Source organism: Phalacrocorax aristotelis, chromosome 17, assembly GCF_949628215.1.
Source record: "Phalacrocorax aristotelis chromosome 17, bGulAri2.1, whole genome shotgun sequence".
In the NCBI taxonomy this organism is placed as follows: Eukaryota; Metazoa; Chordata; class Aves; order Suliformes; family Phalacrocoracidae; genus Phalacrocorax; species Phalacrocorax aristotelis.
Genome location: NC_134292.1, coordinates 2,309,294 through 2,324,878, shown reverse-complemented (window position 1 = coordinate 2,324,878; position 15,585 = coordinate 2,309,294). Strand labels below are relative to the sequence as shown.

Sequence of the window (15,585 nt, the reverse complement as noted above, 5' to 3'; positions counted from 1 at the left end):
AAAGAGGACAAGAGGCCAAATATCACAGCAGTACAGTGTCTCCTTCGCCCCTCGGTGACTTCCTAAATCACTAAAACAAGCACACTCTCTGGTCCAGCCATGGGACAGACACATCCTCATGCCCCCAACGGGTGAAGTTCTGCAGCTGAGCCAAGCTGCTTGTTTCTGGGGACACAGGCAGCTGCTTAGTGAAGCCCTGCCAGGACACAGGAGCAGAGGATGCCTCAGCACCTCTCTGCCACCACGGCTCCCTCACCCATGGATGAGAATGGCTGGGAGGGTGGCAAAGGAGTAATGACTCCTTCACAACCCCCAAAATCTCACTCGGAGCTTTAATGCTACCAGGAAAGATCCCAACAGCAGCAGCCTCCCATTTGCCTTGTCTTTTAAACAACACAGTCCCCAGCTGCTATATCATGGGCTGCCTCAAAGATAGGGATGAGAGCACAGAGAAGGAAAATAGTACTTATAACCCCAGGTCAGAACAAGTGGAGTGAGATCAATTTAGCTTTAGCTGTTGCAATGACAAAGCCCCAGTGAACACACCATGCAGAGAAATAAACTCCTGGCATAGAACAGTACTCAGCAAGGACACACTTGTAAACACTCTCCCTGGCCATTTTTGCTGACACAACTGAGAGAAAGGGGCAGAGAAAGCCATTACCTGCAAACAGACATCCCTCCCTACCCCTGGACACTGGGGCCAGCCCAAGCAGGACATCTCCAGCCTCTCTGCCTTGCTCTTGTCTGCACAATGAGCCAAGAACCCTCTGGTGTCCTGCAGCAGCGAGCACTGCAGATGAGAATCACCACCACTCCAAGGAAGGACTCAACTCCCATGACCTAGTAAACCTCTGCTCTGGGCTTCTGACATCTAATCCCTAGAAGCAGCTGATATATTCAGCAGGCACCAGGCCTCTTTCAAAGCTGACTTTTCTTCTTGAAGCACTACGTAGCATCTAATGTCTTGAGCACTGTCCGTGTGTTCTCCCACCACCACTGCAGCAGGCCAGCTCTTCTTGCTCTCACGAGTTTGGAGCAAGGAAGGTGGCGTAAGGAGAGTTCTGACAAGCAGGGCTGCAGGGGTCCCCGGACTGCTGGCAACAAAGCCCTCCTATCTCACCTGTAGCAATACTTCCCAAGTCTGTTCCTCTCTCCCATAAGTTTCCCAGATGAATCTGTGTTAGCATATTTCACCTCAAAAACTACAAGCTGTGGGGACCTGAGAAGTCCAATGTCTGAGTATTAATTCCAAATCCATTTCAGAGAAAAGCTTCCTTTCCTGGAGATTCTATTCCAGAGACATGAAGAATATAAGCAGAAAGCCAACGCAAACCATAAGCGCCAGCTACAAGCTTCAGTGAGGAACAGCGCGTGTGAAGGGAGACTCAGCACCAGCCATTTGCTTTTCCCAGCAAGGGACACCGAACCAACTGAACCACCGAACAAGCAGAGCTCAGCTCGTGGCAGCAATGCCATTACAGCTCCTCCATGTGCAACACACAAAGACAGACCCCTGCAAAAATAAGCAGTGCATGGAAGAACTGGTGAGAAAACAAGAGCTGTCAGCCAAAGTCAGGCTCCATCTGACATTTCTGAAGTCCCGTACAGCTGCTGCTCCAGGACCCTCTGGCCATACGACCCCAAACCTGACCTCTGCACTTTCATCCAAAGCTAGCATGCAGAGGGCAGCTGACAACAGTAGTCACCACATTTCTGCAATTCCTCAGAAAGGACGATCATATTCAAATAACCAGAATACTGCAGAAGCCCACGCTCCCAGCCCTTTTCGACGACTCTGGTACGGAAACAAAAGGCAGGAGCATGCACTCGGGTGCACAGTTCAGATGAGCCGGATACCAAAGGGCCCCTCTGCATGGTGCGAGTGAGAACTCATAACCCACCCAAGGACATTCCTGCTCGCTCCACACCATCAGACTCATCCAACACCAAGGCTGATTCGCACTCTAACAGGAACACAACACCAATCTGCAGAGCAGAAGGCAGTGCCAAACAAGATCACGATCACCCCATAGAAGCTGTCGTTTTCAGTGCCAGTGGAGCACACATACATCATTTCTAAATCTCCCTGTTACACAAAGGGATGCAGAGTCCAGGGATGCAGCCAGGTTTGAGTCTAGCAATGAGGTTTTGGCTAGGGAAGCTCCCACCTCCTCAGCAGCTCCTCGCATCTCAGCCATTTCCCTTCCAAGCAAGGCCTCCTGGCCTAAGTATAAGGGTGTTGCAATCTGCAGTTTTGTCTGAAGAAATCCAGCCCAGCCCAGACGCAGCAGCAGGCCTCTGGTCTGGCCTGACTACGTGCCATTCATGGACACCCACTGCGTCCAGAAGCTTGTGGCATTTTCGAAGGCAAGTTTACTTCTCGGATATAAAGAGCCCTTCTGCTCCCATTAATACTCAGGACCATGACGGGCAACTTCGATGTACAATCCAACAGGCACATTCAGCTCATGACCTGGTATTTTTTCTCAAATAAATGCAGCAGACTCTGGGGAAAACCCTCTCCTCCCATTGCGAGGGGCTGAGGAGGGTAGATAAAAGGCAACTGCATGCCTTGTGTATGTGTGGCCTGAGCCTGGGCGCGCAGACGCCGGCACCGATCTCACACTTGGCCTCAGGGCGAGGGATGCTCACAGTGCTCATCCTGAACCTCCTGACAAGCCCAGCTCATATCTGGGCGAACACCACGGGTCATACTGAGGGGAGAATACTGATGTGCTCATTCCAACAGTGTGACATGTCCTACAAGCACTGCTTCACCTGTAATACCCCATGCAAACATGAGAAAACCACCTAACAGGACCCCTGCGTTTTCCTGGAGAAACAGCACTAGGGTCTGCTCATATTTCCCATACTAGCATGGAAAAGACAGAAGGACTTGGATACATTACACATTACACTACTAGCCCTACTGGGACATTTCCTAACAGTTCACTTAAATGTTTTTAAACCTGCAGGATGAGGTAATTCAAACCTAAATGCATAACCACCACTACAAGGTGGTTCACTGGGTGCAGCTCTCAAGCAAAAGCAAACAAAAGCTGATCCGGCATGGTACACTGCTCCATCCCCGGACGTTTTCAAGACTTGGCCAGACAAAGCCATGGCTGAGTCAATCACATGCTGGAGACAATCCCACTTCAAGCAGGAGGTCAGGCTGAAGACCTCCAGATGTCCTTTCCAACCAGTATTTCCATCACCCTGTGATAGCAAATGAGAACAGGCAGAATAATTATTGCCAAGAGTTCTATGAAAGACTTGCATTGAGTTTCTCTGAAGAGATCTTTGTAGATTATATTAAAAGCTTGGTTAACAAAGGTGTTGGCACTGACACAATCAGGACTAATTCTGTACTGGCAGGGATACTGGAGTACCAGTATCCACGCGTTGATGTATTGCACAGGTCTCAAACTGGGTCAGTACGCTGCGTCAGACTGTCCTCGCACAAATTAACACCCGCCATAAGAGATTTGTTTTTGGCATTTAACTTCAGCTATGTATTCAAACACAAAAGTGTGCAATAATTCCAAGAATACAGGTTAAAAGCAAGACAGCCAATAGCTCTCAAGACATTACAAGCAACTAGAAAAATCATTTCCCACTGTAAGACTTTACTCTAGGGAGGTCTCAGAAGCACTGCTGCTATTTGGTGTCCTTCCAGTGCTGGGATGAGGCCAAAAAATGCCGTAGCAGAGACTGAACCACATCTAATTGCTGGTGGGTTCAGTCCCTGGGAAGAAGGCAGCATGTCTACACGAGGTGCTCTGTCTGGAGGGTGATGGGGACGCAGCAGCAGGCGCTGAGATGAGAGGGTCATTGGCCACCAGAGAAACTGCCATTAGTGCCATTGCTCCCAGCTGCCTACCATGGTGCTGCCAGGATTGACCCATTGTATCTACACATGGCACTGGCCAGCCAAGCTCGTTTTCTCAGGACAAAGCCCCATCCAGGTTGTCCCAAAGCGTGAGAAAAAAATATACGATTCCTGCTAGCCAAGTATGTAGATAGATGGCATCAAACTTACAGAAAGAGGAAGGACACTTTGGGAGGTTGGGTTATTTGAATAATACCCATCACAATCCGGACAAATGCAAAACACATGCACTTAAAAACAAAGACCATGAGATTAATTTACAGTTTTGGGACCCTTGTCCAGGTAAACAGTGAGGGAGCTCACTGCATGGCTAGCTCTGCTAGTCTGATTTGTTCTCTTCAGCAGCTGAATCACAGCACACATGGCCAACACCTCATCCCAAACAATAACATGGCATTGGAGGCTCACGCTGCACATGTTCTCACAAGCACCCCAGCTCAGCTCCACTATAAATGCAGAAATGAAAGATAAACATTCCTGGAAGATCACATTACCCAGCATGAAGATGTGACAGCTTGTTAGGAACAGAAGAAACAGCCCTGAGCTTAGTGAAAAGCACTCATTTGGGCTTACATTTTCATACTGGATAATAGTAGTACTCCAGCTATTTCTGCTACAAGTTTTTTGGTTGTTCGGGGTTTTTTATTTTGACAGGCAGAAACAAATGAGCACAAGTGAAATAACATAGCAGTAATACAGACAACAAAACCTGACACTTGGCTAGTTTAGCTCTCCATAAGGCGGCAACACAAATGACTGACACCACTACCAAATGATACACACAACAAAACCGTGCTCAGATTCTCAACCTTTAAGGAAAAAGGGCTGCAAACGCAGTGTGCTCTGCAGGCTCTGTCTCTATTTGCTTGTCCTTCAGCAGCTCTTCATTATTGATGGGTGGGACTTTTTTACACCTTAAATGCTATTCCCAGAGAAACCAAACTAATTTCTCATTTTCACTGCATAAATTCATCTGGTTGGAAGAAAATACCCCGCCCTATTCTTCTGGCCTCCAAATTGCAGCTGGCAGACTCAGGACATGAAACAGTCCTGGGGAAGAAACACAACTGTTTACTTTGTTTGTCTGCCCTCCTCCTGTCCTCTCGCCCTCTCCTCCATCTCCCTGCCATCTCTTGACAGGACCTGACTTGTTTCAGGTTCATCAGGCACCAGAGCTCTGCACTGCAGTGCTTTGCAGACAGACTTGGGCACAGTACCCAAGCATCAAGAAGCGAAAGTCAAATCAGGTCAGGAGAGCATCATCCATGCTGGGAGACCTTCCAAGCAAACACCCAGAGAGCTGCTGCGTTAGGAGTGGGCAGGCCCCAAATCCAAATTTTGGAACAACTCCACCCAGTTTAATTCCTTGCTCATGCATTCTGAAAGCATTAGTTCCGAGTGGGCTGCTGTTTTAACAGCTCCATACTTGAAGCCTCATGGACAAAACAAGGTTTAAGCAGCACTCTTCAGTGTACAGGTCATTACCTCCCATGTGTACGCACTGCTCCACCCAGCTGGTGGCCTGGAGGCAATCATCAGCCAGTCTCCAGGTGGACAGACCGCCTGTGAAGAGACCCAGCAGGAATCCCATCCAGGTGCAGCACGAAGAATGAAATGGTTGAGCTCCTACAAAAAGTATACAACCTCACAGCAACCCAACAAAGCAGCGTTTTACCAGTCCTTTTCATTAAACAAAGGATCCTGGATTATCAGCCAGTGAGTAAGGACTCACCAAACCAAAGCAACTTATCTTCACAGCTATTTTATCTAGGGAACAAAATAATATAACATTGAAAGTAAATACTTTACCTTGCATTGTACTACACATCTCCGAGGATGCCAAACAAAGTTTGACAAGCCTTCACATAGGTGTTTTCCACTTTCATTTGCTTTACTTTCCACCTCTATAAAATACCTGTGTGAAGTTATGCATTGGAAAGAGCTTCTCATAAACTCCCATGGAGCAGACGAGCATACGTGAGAGGGGGAAAAAAATACCACCAAGTCTGTGCTCACCTCTACTTTCAACTACTTTTTTCAGAAAGCTCACAGGAGCGACCCACTGAATGAGACTCCCCTACAGGCAGAATAATATTGATATGGAGTGGAAGGAGGTTTTAATGCATCTTGCTTTATACTTTCCTGTCTTCAGGTTGCATAAAATGTTAGGAGATTTCAGGTTTGGGATTTGAAGTTTTCCCTGCCTAGTCTGACTCCAATTTTTAATTTAGGAACAAGTGGCTCCTATTTCCATAATCAATATTAGTAAAGCTCCACTGCCCCAATCTATTTTTGCATAACTAATGCTGCTTTGATTTGGAAGAAGAAATCATTTGAGGCACAAAGAGGACCTAGCATCAGTAATGCTGCCTTTCTAACCTGCCTGTGAGAATACAAGTACAACCCATTCGTTCCCATAAGAGTACTTTAAAAGTTTTGGCAGCAAAATTTTTCAGCGTGCTTCCCTACGCTGGGAACACCACCCAACATCACCTTAGAACAGCTTTGCTTAATTTTCAACATTCTTAAACAACGGCTGCGAATATTTTGGAAGAAGAGGCCTTTCCATTAAGGACATCTTAACCCAACTGCCATCAAGAGAGATGTAGAACAGCATCCCTTTTCAGAGGGACCAGAGATTGGTGGGATCTTTCCTCTGCAGCAGAACATTAGCATCAAGTCTTCCCTGCTCAGTACGGTCTCATGCTTTAACAGAAAAAATATCATCAATTCTACAGAAATTCCTTTGCTGAAGCCAGCAGAAAAACGTCTCTGGAATTAAGGCAGATGAGAGCCTTCCCTCGCTTGGGCTTATCCCAACACCACACACACTAAGGAGAGAAACAGAGCTAAGGAAAGATTAAATACTTCCTTGCTATCTCCAGTTGCTGTCCAAGCAATAGGACCCAGCAGTTGAGAGCATCCCTTGGTATTCTTTATTTTCAGAAAGCTCTTGTTAGAGCACAAAGCCGCCCTGAAGACGGATGCTTTCGCAGTCTCTAGTGTTTTGTATGTGCCATGAGGACACTGGGCATGTGACTTGTGTGTTAAAACTTTCTGGCGCACCAGTCTAAGTTCAGATTCTTTCCCTGCAAAACACACTGCATGATCTCATCTGCAAGCAATCAGCCTGAGAAATCAGCTTGTTAAAGGAAGCTTCTAGGAAAGGAGAGATGTCTCTGGAGAAATATGGGGGCCTATATAATTTTAACCAGTTTGTTAAACCCCAGCTGCTCTTTTCCCCATTAGGGTCACAAAACCAAGAAACCACTTCTCCTCCCACACAACTTCAGACTGCAGGACAGTTTGCCAACACCTAACTGGAGCATCACGTTTTCGTTCTCCACAGCCTGGAAGCACTCACATTTTCATGCAAACTCATTTTTAAGCAGGCACTGGAAAAGTGCAAGAACAAACTCAGAGCTGCAAGTTGAGTAGCATCCGGAAAAGCAATCTGCTAAACATGGCAACAGTGGTGACCTGAATGTGTAAGACAGAATATTTTCTTCATTTCTGGATATGTATTTCAGCATTTCTCCACAATTATCACTTGTATCCTAGACACACACCCAAAGAAAGGAGTAACCAGTACGGTGGGAGCTCTAAAGAGGAGTAAGGGAACAGACAATAAGCTCCCTGGAAAGCCAGCTTTACCCTGAGATCGCTTGAAGTGCTGTAACATCATTTCACCTAAATTCCTGGTGATGCTGCAGGAGCATACAGAAGCCCTTCACTCCTCCCTGTGCTACATCCCCACAAGGCAACATCTCTTCCTCCCCAGTGAAAGCCTTGGGGAAGCACGAGCACTGCAGAGTGTAGGAAATTAAGTGCAGCATTTGATTCCCAGATTACACTATCAGTTCGCCTTTGCAGGGCCAGCTGCACCTTGTTCCTTGTGAAGGAGCACTGTGGCGAGTAGAACAAGCAGTGCAACTCTTGTGCCCACAGAGCCAGCCACACCTGCATCCCCTGCGCTTTCAGTAGAAGGATCACCACTCTTGCACCCCAAAGGGGAGGCAGGGAAGATCAGATCACAGTCCTGCCTTTCTTCGCTTTAGTCCATGAAACCTGTCACACCATGCATGAGCGGTTCTCAACAGCATCTCCCAGGCAACCCTTTCTCAGCTGCCCCTCGTTGGTCATTCAAGTACTTTGAAAGACTCTCCTTAAAATTCTTGCATAAAAATGGCTGTTCAGTGTTCAACACAGCACACAGGAGGGAGTGGAAAAAAAAAGCTAGCCTGTTGACAAAAGAGATCAGGAGGACTGAACCTTGGCTCTTCCCAGCCATGGATTATTCCCAGTGAAGTGATTATTCACAGCTTCCAGCACCTATTTTCAGTTCAACTTGCAAAAGTAACTGTTAAGAAACAAACAGAAGGAAGCAGAGATCAGAGTGGAAAGGCAACACACATTTATTACCATCAGAGGATCAAGTTAACCACACTGGGTTCTCTCTCAATTTGTTTCTTTACTAAAGCTACTTTTTAAATAGTAATAAGATTACCTACACCTCAACCCCTAGTTCTTGAAACCACTATGAGAATCACTGTGAGGGACTCTGCCCTGTACCATATAGGATGACAGAGTCATGGTAAAACTGCTTTGGTCAACAGTGGCACCTTCTAGCTCCAAACGCAGCTCAACCTCATGGCAATTTGAAATATTGCCCTAAAGAAGCTTTTTGCGCTCTGTGTCTTTAAGAAAAAGAAAAACATAGCTCTGTTTGACTGCAAACATTCAGGCTAAACAAAATGTTACGAGGAGAAAAAAAAAAAGTCTCCTTCAAGTTTTACTCCCTAGCCAAGAGTCTAATTTTACAAGATTAAGAGCAGACACCCCCCAAACATATGTCAGCTACTAAAAATCAAGGTGCAGGACAACCACCCCCAAATCCCTGGGAAACTACATCTCAGAAAATTCAAAGCATAGAGGGGGGGCAATATTGAAGGGCTCAGCTGCTACCTCCTATGGTGCAGCTTCTCAACCAAATCATGATGGGGACGAAGGAAAAGGAGACTTTCCGGCTCAAGTTCCAACTCCTTTTAAAAAATCAGTTTATAACCACTAAAATAAACACAGTAAGAACAACTGTGCAGTAACTGGGAACCTGCAAAAACAGCTGCAGTTTAAGAGCAGCTCAGGCAATATCTGGCAAACACCAGCAGATAAAAACAGCCCAGGGGGATGTCAGGACCCACCCGCTCATAGAGAAACTGCCTAAAGTTGTTCCAGCCAGGGCATGCCAGGCAGAGGCTGCTGTTCTGCCCGTGCTGTTCACCACTGCAGCGGGCATTTGCTCCCTGCTAGATCTGCCTCTTTGCCAAATTATCCTCTCCTCCCAGATGCCTAGGCCTCTTTCATGCCCCTAACTGCGCTGTACTGTCTTACCCAGCCAAGAGCATCCCAGTGGGCCTGGCTTGCCACGGGGAGTTTTGGAGTGCTGCTGCACTGTTTCCCACGTGCATCAGCCGGGTGGCATGCTGCTCTCTGCACTGGTGTCCCATCAGCCGGGGCTCTAGGCTATTACTCTGCTACCCAAAAGCCTTCTCATGGGATATTGCCGGTCCTTCCAGGGCACAGATCCCCTCGGCAGCCAAACTCTCCAGGAAACAGCCACCTCAAAGGGAAGAGCAGGAAACCCGGAACAAGCAGAACCCTGCAAGACACCGGTTCTTGAACATTTCAACTATTTTGAAGTCCCTCTAGGACATCTTCAGGACAACAGCAACCACATCAGATGGTGCAGAACTGCAGCGGCCAGCAGCGTCTCTAGAGAAAAATCACCCAGTCCTGCTGCCATTTCACCTTCAGACTCCAGCTGAGACAACTTCCCAGCATTTGGACACTCAGGAGACTTTCTGACACTTTCTCCTCAATGACTATTTAGAACTGGAAGATCCAAATCTCCAGTGTTATCCAAGGAACTACCTCAAGCCTTGGTAGACAGCCACATGCTTTGAACATCCTCGTTTGCTGCAAAGTCGAGAGTTTTCAATTATTCCCAGTTCTAGTTGTTCTTGGCTCTTCCCTCCCTCACCACAGACCTGTGCTCTCCACAGCCAGGCTTGTCACTGTGCTCAAAAACCAAATTCAGGAAACATGCAACAAATAAAGTCTTTGTGGACAGTGAATTGAATGAAAAAAGATGAAAGCTCTTGGGACAGGCAAGGAGCCAGCTCTGGGGGAGGAGGCAGGTCACCTGGGCAATTCCCATGGGAGGAAAAGGACAGAGCCTGAGGGTCTTGCACCAACCACTCCTGAAGTTTGAGATGCTGCAACTTTCAAACTGTAGCCTACGACCATCAGAAGGTCACAGATCACTTACTAGCAGCAAAAGCTCACACACCCTGACGTCTGCCCAGGGGACAAGCACACACCTGGGTAATAGATTTACGTCTTCTTAAAAATGCAATTACTTTCCTCAGTTATACACCAGGGGCCAGAACCTGCAGGCTGAGCAAGCCACAAGAGGCATGGCGGCTAATTCACAAAGCACTACTCTTGATTTCAACAGCCCACATTACCCAGACAATCAGACTGAACAGACATTGGAGCCTTTCTAATTTTACGGTCCACAGAGAGAAGGCAGGAACGACTGATGGAAGAGCAGCAAGGCCTCTCTGCCCACACACGCCACCACTTCTGGCTCCACAGCTAGAGAATCACTGCTAAGTTTGAAGTTTGAAGTAAGAAGTTTGGGTTTTTTTAATAGAGTCAGTTGAAAATAAAAAGGGGAAGAGCTCAGCATTTCAAACTGAAGTGTTTCAAAATGTTGGTTTATCTTTCAACCTCAAAAGAAGAGAAATAAGTGAAACAAAATCTCAGTCACTCCCTCATAATATTTTTCCCTTTCTGCTTCCAACAAAGCAAAGTACCCTGAGTTCATCTTTATCACCTTCTTTCCTTTCCTCTCCTCTTCCCCTTTGGCTTAAAAGATCCCACTGGAGAAATGGACATGAAATAGCCACAGATTCTCATGTTTTATCTTTTCCCACTTCCCTCCCTCCCCCATTAAAGAACATTTAGAAGCCAAACCAGCCAAAGAAACAGCCAGCGCTCCCAGCACAAAAAGGAAGAAGGGGAAAAGCACCAGCAAACAAAAACACTGAAACACTGAGTATCAACCAGAAAAACCCAAAACAAAAGGTTGTTTTCTGAAGTTTTCCCACAGACAGAAAACTTCATGGAAAAAAACCTCTTCTGCTTCGGGAAAAAAAAAAAAAAAAAAAGAGAGCTCTTTTTTCATAAAGGGGGGAAGAAAACCAAGCAAATGAAACCATCAGCCAGCACAAGTGCCTAACTCTCAAGCTTGTGAGGGAAAGCCGGGTCTCAGGACCTGAGCATAACACGGCCGCGGCACACCGCGGCAGCGCGGTTTACTCCAGCCTCGCGCAGCCCCAAGGGCTGCTGGTAGGGCCACAAAGAACCTGCCCGAAAGCTGATCCAGCTGCAGGAAAGAAAACGAACAACAGAAAGGCCCGGCGAGGTCGCAGCCGGCCGCGGCCCGGGCCGTGGGTCGCTGCGCGGCCGCGGGGACGGCGGCGCCGGGCAGCAGGCGGGATGGGACGGCCTCGGCGCCGAGAGGCAAAACCCCGCGTCACCTCCTACCTGCGGGGAAACCTGCCTGAGCGGGAGCGGCGCTGGAGCCTGCCCCCGGCGAGGGCAGGGAAAAGGCCTAACAAAGAAAGCAAACCCCGCAAGTACTGCTGGCGGCGTTAATTAAAAAGGTCTCTCGCCGCACGTTACTGCCTTAAGACACCGAACTGCCCAGAGCAGCATTTCAACAGGCTCAGGGGCTCTTGCACACACACGAGTGAGTAAAGCGAAGTGCTGCAACTCGCAGCGGTAACTACGGCCGAGCACGTAACAGGGTGTCCCGGTTGTGCGGGGACCCACCGGCCCCGTTCCGCCTTCGCCGAGTGGCCCCCGCCGCCCGCCCCAGGCTGCCCCGGGAGCCGGGCCCGAGCCGCAGGGACCCCGCCGAGCCCCCCTCGCTCGGGCACCGCTCCCCAACGCCCGCGGGAGGCCGAAAGCCCCGCGGGGCTCACTGAGAGGCGCCCGGGAGCGGCCCCGCGCTCCCCCCGCACCTGCGGCAGCTCGAGCACAGGCACAACCGCGGCGGCTCCGCCGCCACCCCGCTGGTCCCGCCGTGCCGCCGGCGGCCAGGCCCGCAGGCACCCGGCGGGGCGGGGCCGCCGCCCCGGGCAGCGCCTCCCCCGGTGGTGGTGGCGGCGGCGGGCGGGGTAGGGTGGGGTGTGGCCGGCCCGGGCCGAGCGAGCCGCCGCGCTTACCTGAAGGACCGAGCGGCGGCGGCGAGCGCGGGCGGGCGGGCGCGCTGCATCACGGCCCCCTTCCGGCCGCCGGGCGGGCGAGGGCGGGGGCGGCAGCGACGGCGGCGGCCTCGCCGTTCTTAAAGCAACAGCTCTCCGGGGCGGCGCGGGGCCGAAGTTGGCGCGGGGCCGGGCTCAGCTCCGGGCCACGCTGCGGGGAGGCCTCCGCTGCCGCGGAGCCCGCCGGGCGGCGTCGCTATGGCAACGCGGCGCGGAGGGCGGGAGCCGCGGCTGGGCTGGGGCCGCCTGCGGGAGCGTGTTCCGTGCGCTTCAGGGACCCGCCGCGGCCCCCGTGTGCCTCAGGGCTGTGCCCCGCCTTGTCCCTGTGACCTCGTGTGCCTCAGGGCTGGCCCCCCACCCCGTGTACCCTGTGTGCCTCAGGGCTGGCCCCCCACCCCGTGTCCCCTGTGTGCCTCAGGGCTGGCCCCCCCACCCAATGTCCCCGTGTCCCCCGTGTGCTGCAGGGTGTGCCCTGCCACCCCATGTCCCCGTGTCCCCTGTGTGCCTCAGGGCTGGCCCCCCCACTCCATATCCCTGTGTCCCCCGTGTGCTGCAGGGCTGTGCCCCGCCCTGTCCCTGTGACCTCGTGTGCCTCAGGGCCCCACATGTCCCCTGTGTGCTCAGGGCTGAGTAATGTTCCAGCGTCCCCCAGGTACCTCTGGGCTAAGCCATGTCCCCATCTGCCTCGCCACCATGTCCTCATGGTGCCTCAGGGCTTAGCTGCGTCCCCACATGCCATAGGGCCCCACCACGTTCCCAGGTGTCCCTGTGTGCCCCAGGGCCGCACTGTGTCCCCGTGTCCCCCGGTGTACCGGATGGCCCCGCCATGCTCCCAGGTTACCTCACGTACCTCAGAGCCCTGGCATGTCTCTTCCCCTGTGTATGTCAGGCTGCTGCCATGTTCCTGGGCCACCACTGCGCTCCCCATGCTCCCCAGTCACTGCTGCCTACCCCAGGTCCCTGCCACGTCCCCTACAGTCCCGTCACCGCCATGGTGCCAGGGGGTCCCTCCCCAGCACCCTCCCAGAGCCTGTGCCCAAGCTGTGTGGCCACGATGGCGTGCGGTGTTGTTGGGCCACCGGCCAGTGTGTGCTGGTGGTAGCTTCTGAGGTCACACAGTTACGCTCAGTTACAACAGCCTCTCCCACATGTGCCTCTTTTTAACAAACTTGACATCATTTCAGCTCCTTTTTACAATAATGTCAATGAAGATGGGCCCTTCCCTGGGACTGTCCAGAAACATGGCCACAAACAAGCCAAAGAAAGCAAAGGCAAGTGGGAAGATTTCCTGAGCAGGAGAAAGGAAAGGGAGGAAAATACTGGTTAACAGGGAAAAGGTGTGCTTAGAGGAGATCTTCAATACACCAGGTGAAAACATAGCCAAAACACTAGACTAGCAACCGGCTGGACAGAACTACACAGTCTCTGGGTGTAAAGTAGATGGACTTTTTGAAGATATTTAAGAGGAAATAATGGTGAAGAACATTACTTTGCTCCAGGAAGCAGAAATGCTGGGTGTCGGGGAACCCCATGGTCCATATAATCAAACTTTCTGTCTCCTGTAAAGAATTTTCACTCATATTTTGCAGTGTGAATGCACACAAATCAGTTTTCAGTTTCATGTGTTTGAGCTCTGTTGAGTGGCTCTTTAATGCTGTGGGGCAAGGAGAGGTACAGACCCTGGTATGTCTTTACCAGATTGCTCATTGATTTATTAATTTCTTATCAATTTCCCTGATTTTCATCTTCTTTCTATGTCTTTTTTACAATAGTCTTTTCAGGCTCCCCTTTTTCAGACATCCAGTTGTGCAATGGAGTAGTGCAGCACGTAATACCTAGGTGAGGCAGTGCAATGAAAAACCATTTTAATATTTTCTCCATTACGCTCCTGAGACACCATCAGTCCAACTTAAGAGTGAGCCAGAGGGTGAATAATGTGCCTAATGAAAGCAGCTGTGTTTACAATTCCCATGGCATGCCTCCGCAGGGAGCAGCATCAGTGCCCCTTGAGTCACAGTGATGGGAAGCAGTGCTGGCTCTTACATTTGGTGGAGGGTCGAAAAGCTGTGGCAGAGCTTGCTGTTACAGTGTGGGAGAGCAGATCTCTGCTAGTGAGGTTATGAACGGTCTTCTTACAGCTGCCTTGGAAAAAATACTGAGCAGCTCTGTGTCTGCTCTGGATAAGCATGGGAACGGGGGGGATCAAAAGGGAGTTAATATTGTAGGATTGGGCAAATATGGCAAGAGGTTCCCTTTTAGGAGCATCCTAGAAGTGCTGCATCTCACAGTGCGCCTGGTCCCATAGGACACATCTACAGTACTAAATTAAGCAGCTCCTGGGGCGACTGCTGGGTACAGGAATGTGATCATGTGTAATGACAAACTGCCAGAACAGGCCCTGGCCTGGGTGCGGGGTAGTGCATGCATCACGCTCCCCAGTGACCGTTCCCAGGCAGGGAACATGGTGGGAATGTCCCAGGGCTGCTCCCAGTACGCATCTGGATGCTGTTTGCCGAGAGATTTTACCAGCAGGAATGTGTCCTGGAGCAAAGGACTCTGTGCCCAGCAGCAAGGCTGTGGGACTCTAGGGCAGCTAGTAGGGTGGGCTGAGATGGCCCAAGGAGACTAGGATAAGGAAAGAGGTTGGAGGGAGGGGTGGTATGAGGAAAGAAGGGGCTGGGGCTCTAGCACGGAACTGGAAGGCTCTGGAGTGGGCAGATCAGGGAACTGGGAGCTCTGGGAGAAGAAGGAGTGAGACACACGCTCTGGCCCAGGGACTTCGTGTGAGGGTGGAGGCCTCTGGGGCAATAGAGCTGGGGTGTGAGAGGCTCCCCCCACAGAAAAAGCAGCTACTAGTAGGAGCCACAAGCCCTGTGCAGGGCTGGAAATGCAAGTGCAGGACTGGGTCCTGGCATGTCCCAGTTACAGAGCTTGTCTGAATATGCTGCTCTGACGACTGCGGTGTAGTGCAGATGCATTATTCCTCCAGGGCACCACAGGGCTCTCAAAACCATCCTGCCAGGCTGCCTTGTCCCCTGTGAGCTCAGCTGGAGCTGGTGCACGTACCTCTCAACTGCCCTAGTGATGCACAGACCTGGGAGTAGCTACAAGAGGGCTGGGCGAGGGTTGGCTGTGTGTCCATGCTGTGGAGCAGGGACATGCTCCTAGTAGTGTCCTTCATTCCTGTCCTCAGCTGGAGCTGGTCCTGTCCGTGTTACATCATGCCAAAAGCAAGTGTTGCAGTAAACAGGATCGTAACAGATAGGAGTAGGGGCTGACCACGATGTCAAACCCTAGACTTCATGCAACAGACTGATTGTAACAGTCCTTTTTGTGTTTAGCGCATTCAATCCACCA

General features: G+C 50.6%; 1 protein-coding gene across 6 annotated transcripts in view; it reads right to left on the bottom strand.

Annotated features, from left to right (window-relative positions):
- Nucleotides 1-12,393, bottom strand: part of LOC142065847 (discoidin domain-containing receptor 2-like) — a 63,132-nt gene extending 50,739 nt beyond the window's left edge. For 3 of the 6 annotated variants that reach the window (XM_075112533.1, XM_075112540.1, XM_075112534.1), the window contains exon 1: nt 11,986-12,115. Coding sequence is in view for 1 of the 6 variants with exons in the window: in XM_075112532.1 (XP_074968633.1) it covers nt 12,190-12,239 (50 nt within the window). In the remaining 5 variants the exon portion in view is untranslated. Of the gene's footprint in view, nt 1-11,985; nt 12,116-12,189 lie in introns of those variants that run through there. The other 3 variants (XM_075112536.1, XM_075112539.1, XM_075112532.1) reach the window with 2 other exon arrangements.
- Nucleotides 12,394-15,585: the final 3,192 nt, after the last annotated feature.